We start from the raw sequence: 14,443 nt of genomic DNA, 5'->3' as shown, positions 1-14,443 counted from the left end.
ACCCACGTGCCCTGAGTCTCCATTTTTGATTGCATCTCATTAATAGCTTTTTTGATTTCAACTTGCTTAGATTTTAGTTCTTTTATTTCTCCAGAAAGGGCTTTTATTTCTCCAGACAGGTTTTTCTAATATCTTCCATGCCTTTTTCAAGACTGGCTAGCACCTTGAGAATCATCATTCTGAACTCTAGATCTGACATATTACCAATGTCCTTATTGATTAGGTCACTGGCCTTCAGTACTGCCTCTTGTTCTTTTTGTGTGTGTGTGTGTGTGTGGTTTTTCTGCCTTGTCATTTTATCCAGATAAGAGTATATGAAGGAGTGAATAAAATACTAAAAGGGTGGCAAAGACCTAGTAAAATGATTTAACCAAATCAGAGGAGACCCCAAAATGGGGGGGAGGAAAGGGGGTAAAAATAAGTTCAGAAAAAAAATTAAAAAGAGAAAAAAAATGAAGAAAAATATAGAAAAGAAAAAAATATGTATATTAGAGTGGTGAATAGAACAGGTTTACCCACTTAATTTTGGGAGTATTTTGGTCTCTTAGAAGATACTACCTCCCAAAACTTTAAAGAATGAAAAACATAAATAAGGGTAAACATGATGAAGGGATGGAGTATGTCTATAAAGATGAAAAAAAAATTCTTTTTTCTAAAAAGGAGTTGATAAGGTAAGTTGGTTGGGAGAATAAAGAAAAAGAAAGTGGAGAGAATTTGCTCAGGCTGGAGACTAGAACAAAGCCCTGTGCTAGATTTAGGGTATATTTTTAATCTATTGGAAGAAGTTGTATCCCAAATTTTTTAGAAGAAAAACCTTATGTGTATACAAAAAATAAAGTTAGATACAATGAAGGATAAAATGTGACTATAATAATGAAGGCTCAAAAAAGATTTTTTTTTTGAAAGGTATTATTAAGATAAACCAGTTAAAAAATGTTAAAAGAGGAAAAGGTAAAAATTTTAAAAAACTTAGCAGAAGAAAAAAATAAAATTACAAAAAATTAATTAACTTTGCAAGACAAAAGAATCATGGGGACAAAGCCATGAATTCCATGCTTTATTTCTCCTCTTCTAGAATTCTGCTGTTCTTGGTAAGTGGACTTGGTCATGGTTGGATTTCTTGCTGCTCTTCTTGGGGAGGGGCCTGTTGTAGTGGTTCTCAAGTGTCTTTGCCCGAGACAGAATTGCACCGCCCTTACCAGGGGCCAGGCTAAGTAATTTGTTCAGGGTTCGCTTTTGGGAACTTTTGTTCCCTGAACACTTTCCATGGAGTTCCAGAGGACAGAAATGAAAATGGTGGCCTCCCAATCTCTGGCCTAGAGGAGCTGAGAGCTTGGGGCCCCACTCCTCAGTGCACCCTTGGAGAAAAGCGTTTAATCACTTCCCTCTCCCTGGCCTCCGGCTGCCCTCCAAGCTCACCCAGCCTGTGACCCAGCATCTCTGTCTCTGGCACACAGCCCCGCCTGGAGTCTCCAAACCCTACAGATCCCTGCACTCTTCCAGGGAGTCTCCCTGGGTCTTGTGGGGCCCCTGCTCGCAGAGCAGTGACCTGTGCCTGCCACGGATCACAATAAGGTAACCCCAAGTTGAGAGCTCATTCCTCGGTTCCATCTCTGTAGCCAGCTTCCCTGCTCTAATACCTGTGAGCTCTGTGACATTCAGACACCCTGATCCTTCTGTGACCCTGTGAGACCTGAGACCACGTTGTCCCACATGGACTTCACCTTGGTTTACCCTCTGGAGCGATGTACCTCAGTGGAGCAGACTTTTTTTTTTAAGATTTCATTTACTTATTTGACAGAGAGATATCACAACTAGGCAGAGAGGCAGGCAGAGAGAGAGGAGGAAGCAGGCTCCCTGCGGAGCAGAGAGCCCGATGCGGGGCTCGATCCCAGGATCCTGGGATCATGACCTGAGCCGAAGGCAGCCACTTAATGACTGAGCCACTCAGGCGCCCCAGCAGACTTTTAAAAGTTCTGATTTTGTGCTCCGCTGCTCTGCTGCTTCCCGGGAGCCGGCCCCTCCCACTATGGTTTATCTTCTTGTTGCTTTGGATTCACTTCGCCGTTCTTACCTTTCAGAAAGTGGTCAATTTTCTGTTTCTAGAATTGTTGCTCTTGTCTTTGATCTCCTGTTGGATTTGTAGGTGTTTGGAATAGTTTGATAAGCTATCTTGCTGATCTCCTGCTACATGATGTCATCTCATCATGCTACTTCTCCACCATCTTGATTCCTCCCCCTGGCAAATGTGTTTTTTTTTAATGTATTTTTGCATTCAGTTTGCTATATTTTGTTGAGGATTTTTTGATCTATTGTTCATCAGAGATATTGGCCTGTAGTTCTCTTTTTTGTGTGATGTATATCTGGTTTTGGTATCAGGTTAATCCTAGTCTCATAGAATGAATATGGAAGTTTCCCTTCTTCTTCTTTTTTTTTTTTTGGAATAGTTTGAGCAGAATAGGTATTAAATCTTTTTTTAAATGTGTGGTAGAATTTGCCTGTGAAGCCATCTGGTCCTGCACTTTGTTTGTTGGGAGATTTTGATTACTGATTCAAAATTCAACCTCTGTCTCTCTCTTTTTTTAAATGTTTCAATATTTTATTTAAATTCTAGTTAGTTAACATATTATGTAATATTAGTTTCAGGAGTAGAATTTAATGACTCATCATTTACATATAACATCCAGTGAGTGTTCTTCACAACAAGTGCTCTTTTTAATATCTGTCACCCATTTATCCCATTCTCCTGCCTATTTCTCCTCCAGAAACCCTTAGTTTGTTCTCTATAGTTAAGAGTCTCTTATGGTTTGCCTCCCTCCCTTTTTTTTCCTCTCTTTTTTTTCTTTCCCCTATGTTCCTGTGTTTTGTTTCTTAAATTTCACGTGTAATGAAATAGTATAGTATTTGTCTTTCTTTGACTGACTTAATTCACTTAACATAACATACTCTCTAGTTTCATCCATGTCATTGCAAATGGCAACATTTCATTCTTGTTGGTGGGTTAATAATATAAATGTATTATATTTTTAGCTAAATTATGGAAAGTCAAATTATGGAATAGTTAAATTATGGAAAGAGCTCAAATGTCCATTGACTGATCTTCTTTATTTGCCAGTCAATAGATATTTGGGCTCTTTCTATAATTGGCTATTGTTGGTAGTGTTGCTAGAAATATGAGGGTGCATGTGCCCCTTCATGATTACTGATTCAGTCTCTTTGCTGACAGTCAGTCCATTAATTTTTTTTTATTTATTCCTGCTTCAATTTTGATAAGGTATATGCCTCTAGGAATTTATCCATTTCTTCCAGGTTCAATTTGTTGGCATATAATTTTTTTATAATCCTTTTATTATGATTGTTTGTATTTCTACAGTGGGTTGTTATTAGGTTTTCATTTGTAATTTTGTTACTTAAGTCCTTGGGTTATATATTTCATATTTTTCATGCTTCTTGAGATAGGCCTGTATTGCTGTTAACATTCCTCTTAGAATTGCTTCTGCTGCACCTCAATATTTAGATTGTTGTGTTTTCATTTTCATTTGTTCCCATATACTTTTTGGTTTCTTCATTGGTTTCTTGGTTGACCTGTTCATTGTTTAGTAACATGTTATTTAAACTTCATGTATTTATGACTTTCCAGATTTTATTTATTTATTTATTTTTTTGGTTGATTTCTAGTTTCCTAGTATTGTGGTGAAAAGAAGTGCATGGTATCACTTTGATCGTTTTGAGTTTGTTGAGGCTTGTTTTGTGGGCTAATATGTGACCTGTTCTAGAGAATGTTCTGTGTGCAGTTGAAAGAATTTGCTTTCTGCAGCTTTAGATTGGAATGTTCTGAATATATCTGTTAAATCCATCTGGTCCTGTGTGTCATTTAAAGCCACTGTTTCCTTGTTGATTTTCTTTTTGGATGATCTGTTTATCAATGTAAATGGAGTGTTAAAGTCCCCTAGTATTATTGTGTTACTATTGATTAGTACCTTTATGTTTGTTATAACTGTTTTATATATTTGTGTCCTCCCATGTTGGGTGCATACATGTTTAGAATTACTATTTCTTCCTTTTGATTTACCCCCTTTATTAATATATAGTGTCGTTTTTTGTCTCTTTTATAGTTGTTTAAATTGGTTTTGTCCAATATAAGTGTTTGTACTCTGGCTTTCTTTTGACGTCCATTTACAAGATACATGTTTCTCTGGCTCCTGACTTTCAATCTCGGGCATCTTTATAGCTGAAAAGAGTCTCTTATAAGTAGCATTTACTTGGGTCTTGCATTGCTCACTCTGTCAACCTATGTCTTGATTGGAGCATATAGTCCATTTATATTTGATGTAATTAATGATTAGATATTTATTTATATACATTTGTTACTTGTTTTGTGGTTGTTTTTGTAGTTTTCCTCTGATTCTTTTCTTTTCTTTTTAAGATTTTATTTATTTATTTGACAGACAGAGATCACAAGTAGGCAGAGAGGCAGGCAAAGAGAGAGAGAGGGAGAAGCAGGCTCCCTGCTGAGTGGAGAGCCTGATGTGGGGCTCAATCCCAGGACCCTGAGATCATGACCTGAGCTGAAGACAGAGGCTTTAACCCACTGAGCCACTCAGGAACCCCTGATTCTTTCTTTTCTTGCTTTCTGTAATGATTTTCTGGTTGTCTATACTTGGATTCTTTTTTTTTTTTTTAAGCTTTTTAAAAAATCTGTTAGTGGTTTTTGATTTGTGGTTATCATTACGTTTGTTTATGACATCTTCTGCATATAGCAGTCTATATTAAGTTGATAGTTGCTTAAGTTTGAACCTATTCTTTACTTCTCTCTCTCTCACATTTAGGTATATCGTGTCATATTTTATTTGGTGAATCCCTTGACTAATTTTTATAGAAATACTTATTTTTATCATTCCCTACTTTTTTTTTCCATTTTATTTATTTTTCCAGCGTAACAGTATTCATTCTTTTTGCACAACACCCAGTGCTCCATGCAAAACGTGCCCTCCCCATTACCCACCACCTGTTCCCCCAACCTCCCACCCCTGACCCTTCAAAACCCTCAGGTTGCCCCAACCTCCCACCCCTGACCCTTCAAAACCCTCAGGTTGTTTTTCAGAGTCCATAGTCTCTTATGGTTCGCCTCCCCTCCCCAATGTTCCATAGCCCGCTCCCCCTCTCCCAATCCCACCTCCCCCCAGCAACCCCCAGTTTGTTTTGTGAGATTAAGAGTCATTTATGGTTTGTCTCCCTCCCAATCCCATCTTGTTTCATTGATTCTTCTCCTATCCCCCTACCCCCCCATGTTGCTTCTCCATGTCCTCATATCAGGGAGATCATATGATAGTTGTCTTTCTCCGATTGACTTATTTCACTAAGCATGATACGCTCTAGTTCCATCCACGTCGTCGCAAATGGCAAGATTTCATTTCTTTTGATGGCTGCATAGTATTCCATTGTGTATATATACCACTTCTTCTTTATCCATTCATCTGTTGATGGACATCTAGGTTCTTTCCATAGTTTGGCTATTGTAGACATTACTGCTATAAACATTCGGGTACACGTGCCCCTTCGGATCACTATGTTTGTATCTTTAGGGTAAATACCCAGTAGTGCAATTGCTGGGTCATAGAGTAGTTCTATTTTCAACATTTTGAGGAACCTCCATGCTGTTTTCCAGAGTGGTTGCACCAGCTTGCGTTCCCACCAACAGTGGAGGAGGGTTCCCCTTTCTCCGCATCCTCGCCAGCATCTGTCATTTCCTGACTTCACTCTTCGCAGATGATATGATACTATATGTGGAAAACCCAAAAGACTCCACTCCAAAACTGCTAGAACTTGTACAGGAATTCAGTAAAGTGTCAGGATATAAAATCAATGCACAGAAATCAGTTGCATTTCTGTACACCAACAACAAGACAGAAGAAAGAGAAATTAAGGAGTCAATCCCATTTACAATTGTACCCAAAACTATAAGATACCTAGGAATAAACCTAACCAAAGAGACTAAGAATCTATACACAGAAAATTATAAAGTACTCATGAAAGAAATTGAGGAAGACACAAAAAAATGGAAAAATGTTCCATGCTCCTGGATTGGAAGAATAAATATTGTGAAAATGTCCATGCTACCTAAAGCAATCTACACATTTAATGCAATCCCTATCAAAATACCATCCATTTTTTTCAAAGAAATGGAACAAATAATCCTAAAATTTATATGGAACCAGAAAAGACCTCGAATAGCCAAAGGAATATTGAAAAAGAAAGCCAAAGTTGGTGGCATCACAATTCCGGACTTCAAGCTCTATGACAAAGCTGTCATCATCAAGACAGCATGGTACTGGCACAAAAACAGACACATAGATCAATGGAACATAATAGAGAGCCCAGAAATGAACCCTCAACTCTATGGTCAACTAATCTTCGACAAAGCAGGAAAGAATGTCCAATGGAAAAAAGACAGCCTCTTCAATAAATGGTGCTGGGAAAATTGGACAGCCACATGCAGAAAAATGAAATTGGACCACTTCCTTACACCACACATGAAAATAGACTCCAAATGGATGAAGGACCTCAATGTGAGAAAGGAATCCATCAAAATCCTTGAGGAGAATTCAGGCAGCAACCTCTTCGACCTCAGCCGCAGCAACATCTTCCTAGGAACAACGGCAAAGGCAAGGGAAGCAAGGGCAAAAATGAACTATTGGGACTTCATCAAGATCAAAAGCTTTTGCACAGCAAAGGAAACAGTTAACAAAACCAAAAGACAACTGACAGAATGGGAGAAGATATTTGCAAACGACATATCAGATAAAGGGCTAGTATCCAAAATCTATAAGGAACTTAGCAAACTCAACACCCAAAGAACAAACAATCCAATCAAGAAATGGGCAGAGGACATGAACAGACATTTCTGCAAAGAAGACATCCAGATGGCCAACAGACACATGAAAAAGTGCTCCACGTCACTCGGCATCAGGGAAATACAAATCAAAACCACAATGAGATATCACCTCACACCAGTCAGAATGGCTAAAATTAACAAGTCATTCCCTACTTTTTGTACTTTCAATTATGGTCTTTCCTTTTCATTCAAAGAGTTCCTGTTGATATTTCTTATAGGGCTGTTTTAGTGGTCATAAACTTCAATAGGTTTTTTGTTGTTGTTGTTGTTGTTTTGTCTGAGCTCTTTTTTTTAAGATTTATTTATTTATTGTAGAGAGCTGGGAGGGGCAGAGGGAGAGGGAGAGAGAGAGAGTGAGAATCTCAAGCAGGTCTCCACTGAGTACAGAGCCTGATATAGAGTCTGATCCTGTGACCTTGACATCACAACCTGAGTCAAAACTGAGAATCAGACACTCAACTGAGTGAGCCACCCAGGAACCCCTGTCTGAGGAACTCTATTTCTCCTTCTATTCTGTATGAGAGCCTTGCTAGAAAGAATATTCTTATCTGTAGGTTTTTTCCTTTAGCCTTTTGAATATATTATTCCTTCTTTTATGCCTGCCAAGTTTCTGGTGAGAAATCAGCTGATAGCCTTATTTGAGGACCCTTATATGTAACTGTATTTTTTTTTCCTGCTTTAAATTTTCTTTCTTTGTCACTTTTTGCTGTATTGATTACTATGTGTCTTTGTGTGGATTTCCTTGGTTTGATTTTGTTGAGGCTTCTCTGTGCCTCTTGGATCTATAGATTAGAGAACTTTGCATTTATTATTTCTTCAAATATATTTTCTTCCCCCCCTTTCTCTCTTTTCTCCCTTTGGGACCCCTCTAATGGAAATGTTGTTATGCTTGATGGAGTCACTGTGTTACTGAAGACCATTCTTGTTTTGCATGATTCTTTTTTTCTCTCATTTGTTCAGTTTGATTATTTTCCATTACTCTGTTCTAGTTCATTAATTCATTCCTTCTCTTCTTGCAGTCTGCAATTTATTCTATCTAGTATATTTTAAATTTCATTTAATGTGTTCTTCATCTATGATTGGTTCATTTTTACTTTTTACTTTTTTTTGGTACAAAAGGGTAGTTTTATTAAAGCACAGGGACAGGACATTGCGGGCAGAATTGCACTGGAGTTGTAAGGAGTAATCGATTATATGCTGCAGGGTGGGGGAGGTAAAGAAAAAGGGAGGTTTTCAAAAGAACTTTCATATGCTAAAGAGTATCTACAAGATATGGGAGGCCTTGCCAGTGTCAAGTTAAGGTTGTTTTTCCCTCTGTCAGCCTGGAGAATTTTACACATATTCCATCTAGAAATGGGGGTGGGGGGACGTTGAAGGGTGTCAGCTTATGCTTTTTCTTCAGCTAGCCTTCTGCTCTCTCATCATTTCCCCCCTGAACAATTTTCATCCTTACATCTTTAAGGTTGTTGAAGGCAGAAGGTCCCATCTTCTGTAATATCTTCTTGCTGAATAGGGGCATAGAGATGTCCCTATCTGAAGGTCAATATTGGTCAGTTGGGGATCATAAAGGGAAGTTATGAAAGGGAGAGGCAGTTTTCATATATGAACCTCCTTGACTGGAAAAGATCATCTGTCAGTTGGAAGTTATGGCAGTGAAGAAGTCTTGGCACTAGGCAGGGAGACACCAGAAATGACAATGAAATAAGGTTAATATTATAATGAGAAAGAGAAGTTTGAATAAAAGACCTTTTGATAGTTGACCTTTGGTAATTGACCTTTGATAATTTTCCTCCAGTCCAGGAGTTTAAAGCAATAACTAAAGGAAAGAGAGATTATTTAAAGTGCTAATTTGAGTATTCATGTCAGTTAAAAACCTGGAAATATTTTTGTGGTAATCTGAAACATATACATAACATTCTGTTTTTATGATATATTTTCTATTAAGGATCTTACCAATGTCCTCCACTCTCTTTTCAAGTTCATTGGGTATCTTTATGATCATTAAATTATCTATCAGGCATGTTAATTATATCTGTTTCACTTAAGTCTCCTGTGGTGATTTTGTCATCTTCCATTTATGACTCTTTTCTTTAAGTCCTCATTTTGCCTATTACTTTGTGTCTGTTTCTCTGTGTTAGGAAAGTCACCTACAAATCCTGCTCTTGAAAGTAGTGGGTTTGACTTGCATTTTTAACTAGATGGGGCTGGTCCTTCTCAGAGTGGACACAAAACTAGTGAAGAGACTGGCTGGTAGTGGGGTTTCGGAGGGTGCTATGGTGCTGCAAGCTGTGTGTGCTGTTCTTCCTCAGGAAGAACATTTCCACAGGAAATGCATAGCTGCTATGGAGACTGTGCCAGCCAGGCTATTTTGCAAAACATATACAGGCTAGGGGTACCATTTTTACAAGGTGTGGGCATTCTCTGCAGGAGCTGGTGATTTGCGGTGCTGGCAAGGTTTGTGTATATCATCTGGGGGAGGAGATCTGCAGCACCCATACTGTGGCATGCCTGGCTTGAGGGCTGGGGGTAGTGTAAGCAAGTTAGTTAGTGAATGCTGGAGCAGTGCTGATTCTTGCACATGGTTGTGTGTTTATGATGAGGGTGGGTAAGGGAAATGGCACCTGCTATCGCCTTTATTCCTAGAGAAGTCCCTCAGATAATTCTGAAATTAGTAACTAACTCTTTCTCCCATAAGCTCCAGGCACCTTCAAATTGTTGCTTCCAAGCTGTATCTCTGTGAGCTGTTGGCTATGCTATCTCTTTAAGGTCAGGGGCTCAGATTCCTATCACTCTCTGGGTTCTCTCAGAGCAGAGCCTGTTGATTTTTTAAAAAATTTTGTATTTAAGTTCAATTTAATTAACATAGAGTATATTATTAGTTTCAAAGGTAAAGTTCTGTAATTCATCAGTTGTATACAACACTCAGTGCTCATTACTTTAAGTGCCCTCCTTAATGTCCATCACCCATTTATCCCATCCCCCCACCCACCTTCCTTCCAGCAACCCTCAGTTTGTTCCCTATAGTTAAGAGTCTCTTGTGTTTTGCCTCCTCTCTGTTTTCCTCTTGTTTTACTTTTCCTTCCCTTTCCCTATGTTCATCTGCTTTGTTTCTTAAATTCTACATATGAGTGAAATCATATGGTATTTGTCTTTCTCTGACTGACTTACTTCACTTAGCAGAATACACTAGTTCCATCCATGTCATTGAGCCTGCTGATTTTTAATGTTCCAGGCTTTAAGTTCCACTAGTGGGAGCATTCATGAAATTTAGCCCCTCTGATTTTCAAAGCCATATGCTATTGGGATTTCTCTTCTTTTTGCAGGCTCCCTGGTATACTAATCTGCTTCTTGCCCCTCTCTATACCCATGGTTCCTTTCCTCTTGTGGTCAAATGTAGGATTTAGGTTTCCACTGAGTCTTCATCCTTCCTAACCTCTTCAATATAGACTCTCTCTACCTTCATTTGTGGAGTACATTCAACTAGTTTTTGAGTCCTTTCCTGGGTTGTTTGCCCTTTTGTAAGTGTTATCTAGTTATATCCATGGGACAAAATAAATTTAGGATCCTCCTACTCTACCATCTTCTCCAGAAGTTATTAGCAAAATTTTTCAGAAGCATTGTGCTTTTTTCTGGCAGATGCAACTATACAAATTCACTATTTTATCTCAAGGCTCTATCAACTCTCCAGTTTTCTATTCCATAGGACATTTTCCAGGTCCATTACAGTGATGATATAATGCTATCGGACCTGGTGAGAAAGTAGTGGCGAATTCTAGACACTTTTGTAAGTCACATATATACCAGAGAGTAGGAAATATATTTCCCCCAAATTACCCCTTTAAGATAATTTTTATGAGGCCAGTCGTTGAGGGTAGATGCAGTAGTCTTTGAATTTTCTGAAACACATATGGATATTATGTGGAGAATTTGTTAGCTCCTATAGGTGAATCTTGGTGTAGAACTTTATAATTTAAAACAGTGCTCTTCCATCCTCTGCAGCTTTCTTATAATAAGAAAACATTTCTGTAACACTAATTTGAAGAGATATATGCACCTCTATATTTATTACAACATTAGTTATAATAACCAAGATATGGAAGCAACCCATGTCCATCAATAGATGAATGGATTAAACACACACACACACACACACACACACACACACACACACACACACTGGAATATTACTCAGCCATAAAAAGGAATGAAATGTCACCATTTGCAATAATATGGATGGACCTAGAAGGTATAGTGCTAAATGAAATAAGTCAGACATAGAAAGAAAAACATGATTTCATTCATATGTGGGATTTAAGAAATAAAACAAATGAACAAGGGAAAAAGAGAGAGAAACAAAAAACCAGATAACAAACTTATGGTCACCAGAGGTTGTATGGGTGAACTAAATAAAGGGGAATAATATAGTTAGAAAATAAATAAATCACAGAGTTGAAAAGAAAAACATCTAGAATATAGTCAACAAGATGGTAATAACATTTCTTGGTGACAGATGGTAGCTAACACAGTGATGATCACTGAGTAATGCATAGAGATGTTGAATAATGTTACACCTTAAACTAATATAACACTATATATTAGTTATACTTCAATAAAGGAATTTAAAACTGAAAAGAAAAGGAAGGAAGGAAGGAAGAAGAAGGAAGGAAATAAAAAGAAAAGAAACAAACAAATAAAGGAAAAAAAAAATTTCTGTCTAGTTGCTAGAACTTAGTAGAGACCAAACACTTGAAGTCAGCACATAACATAAGATCTGTAAGTATGAACTGAGTGAAAATCCACAGTGACTTTTAAAATAGTGATTCTCAACCCAGGATTATCTTATCCAGCTACTGCTTTAAAAATCTATAGCAGGATAGGGGCAACTGGGTGGCTCAGTCATTAGGTGTATCCCTTTCGCTCAGGTCATGATCCCACGGTTCTGGGATTGAGCCTCACATCGGGCCAAACCTGCTTCTCCCTCTCCCACTCCCCCTGCTTGTGCTCCCTCTTTTGCTGTGTCTCTCTTTCTGTCAAATAAACAAATAAATAAAGGTGGAGTATACATTGGCATTTATTGTTTCCAAACAAGGAGATGGTTCTTAACTGCCAACATCCGAAATTCTACCTACCAGCTTCCTTTAACACACAATATTCTCTGTGGGAAAGCTGAAACATACTAAGGAGTTAATGCACTCTATGAAAATGAAAGCAAACAAACAAATAAACCAACCTCCAGCTTCCTTTACCTTCAGTTAGGACAATTCTAAGCCATAGTTTATAGAGTCTCCCAGTGGGCCATGATAGGTTTAAATCTCAGTTACATTTATCAACATAAGCATCTTTCATGTCTTAGTATCAATTCCCACATCCTTAATGATGTTTCCAAAAATCAGCTTCAAATAAACCACTGGCGATCAATTCTTGTCTTTGGATCTTCTGAGGGAGTATAACCCAAGTAAGTAGACAGAGTTACTAGTCTTTCATATATTTGATATAATGATGCCTGACATTCTCCAAAACAAGTTTGCAGTTTATTTGCAAACCTATAGGAAGTAGAAGAGAAGTAATTATATCCTTTTATTATCAAATTATCATAATTTCAGTTATAAATATTTAGTAGATAGTGATGCTGTCTGCTAAAACAACCCATATTGTAGAAGATTCACAGTTTCCATGGTAGCAAGGGTAATGAGTATCTACAGAAGTAGATATCTATTCAATGAGGTAAATGTTATATCTAGATCTGGATGTGTTAAGTTTCAGAAACCTAAGTGAAAATACTCAATAGGCTAATGGATATATAGTTTTAGAGCTCCAAAGACAGATTTATTCAGAAAAATTTGACATAATATCCATGTTTGCTCAATCTTTTTATGGCTACCTTGATGTCTTTGTTCCGTAATGTATAGATGGTGGGATTCAAGACAGGGGTAATAGCAAAGTCAACAATAAACAGGTATTTGTCAATTGATGATGTGGGGAAAGGCCAGACATAGAGAAACATGCATGGAGTGAAAAAAAGAACCACCACAGTGATGTGAGCTGACAGAGTGACAAATGCTTTGGATAAGTCTCCTGAAGAACGTTTCCAGACAGTGACCAAAATGAAGATATAGGAAAGAATTAGCAAGAAGAAGGTGCCCATGCTCATGAAGCCACTGTTGGCAGCAATAATAAACTCAAACCTGTCTCCATCTGTGCATGCAAGTTTTATGATCCTGGGAAAGTCACAGTAAAAGCTGTCTACTTCATTAGGACCACAAAAGGGCAAGTTTATAATGAAAGCAAACTGAGACATAGCATGGATCACCCCAGTTACCCAGCCAGCAATTACAAATGAAACACATATTTTAGGGTTCATGATGTTCAGGTAGTGAAGAGGCTTACAGATTGCTGTGTACCTGTCAAATGCCATGGCTATGAGTAACACCATCTCCACTCCTCCCATAATGTGGATAAAGCATATCTGTGTCATGCAGCTTTGGAAAGAAATAATCTTGTATTCACTTAAAAGGTCCCTAATCATCTTTGGGACTGTGGTAGAGGAAAGCCCTACATCAATGAGTGACAGGTTGGCCAGCAGGAAGTACATAGGAGAATGTAAGTGAGAATCAAAAATTACCAAAAAGAAAATGAAGAGATTTCCCAGGATGATCCCTAAATAAATCAAGGAAAAAATCAACATGAGAAAAACTTTAGTTTCCCAAGAACTAGAGAGTCCCAGCAACATAAACTCAGAAACCACAGAATCATTTAATCCTTCCATTGACTTGGGCAGATGAGCTGATTTCAAATCACCTGAGGATAGAAAATGAAAAAGAGTGAGAATCAATAGTACAAATGTAGGTTTTCTGTAGTGCCTAGGTGACTCAGTCAAAGTGTCTGATTCTTGATTTCGGGTTAGGTCATGATGTCAGGGATGTAAGATCAAGCCCCACATCAGATTCCATGCTCAGTGTAGAGCCCTTCTGCCCCTCTCCCTTCCCTCCTTAGAAAACAAAACAGGAATCAAATGCAGTTTTCCTACTTATGCTGGTAGTTTGTTGTATGGTTAATATTCTAGAGTTAGAAATCATTTAATTGAAAAGAAAGAATACAAAGAAAATAGAATTACTATAATGATCAGGGAGTGATTATATAAAAATAGAAAAAAATTTTGAGTACTTTAGATAGAGATTAATTAGGGGTATTTCCCTTCTTAGTCCATTATCAAGCATTTTTTTTCCTTTTATTGATTTTAAGACATTTTCCCTGACCACTTAATTAGGTATTCTCACAACCGAATAATCTCTAACATTTCTGTAACTTTCACATTAATGCTCACATACTAACTTGCATATTTTTGTCAGCTGGTTATTTTATTTTACTGGTCAAATAGACAGTTTTAGGCTGAAACTGTTTAATAAATTTCACCTTGCTTTACCTCATCTGTGGGTTTTTTTTTTTTTTTTTTGGTACAATTTATCATGCATGTCTGATATTCAGATTGAAATTATTCATAATGCTTTATTCAACACACACTGTCATGATAGATGCATAGATCTCTAT

General features: G+C 37.6%; 1 protein-coding gene across 1 annotated transcript; it reads right to left on the bottom strand.

Moving 5' to 3' along the window:
* Positions 1 to 12,725: 12,725 nt before the first annotated feature.
* Positions 12,726 to 13,661, bottom strand: LOC123944507 (olfactory receptor 4F21-like). The gene has a single exon (XM_046009662.1). It carries the CDS (start codon positions 13,659 to 13,661, stop codon positions 12,726 to 12,728), a length of 936 nt encoding a protein of 311 aa, XP_045865618.1.
* Between the last annotated feature and the right edge of the window lie 782 nt (positions 13,662 to 14,443).

This window comes from Meles meles, chromosome 6 (assembly GCF_922984935.1).
Source record: "Meles meles chromosome 6, mMelMel3.1 paternal haplotype, whole genome shotgun sequence".
NCBI lineage: Eukaryota > Metazoa > Chordata > Mammalia > Carnivora > Mustelidae > Meles > Meles meles.
This window is presented reverse-complemented; position numbering and strand designations above follow the sequence as displayed.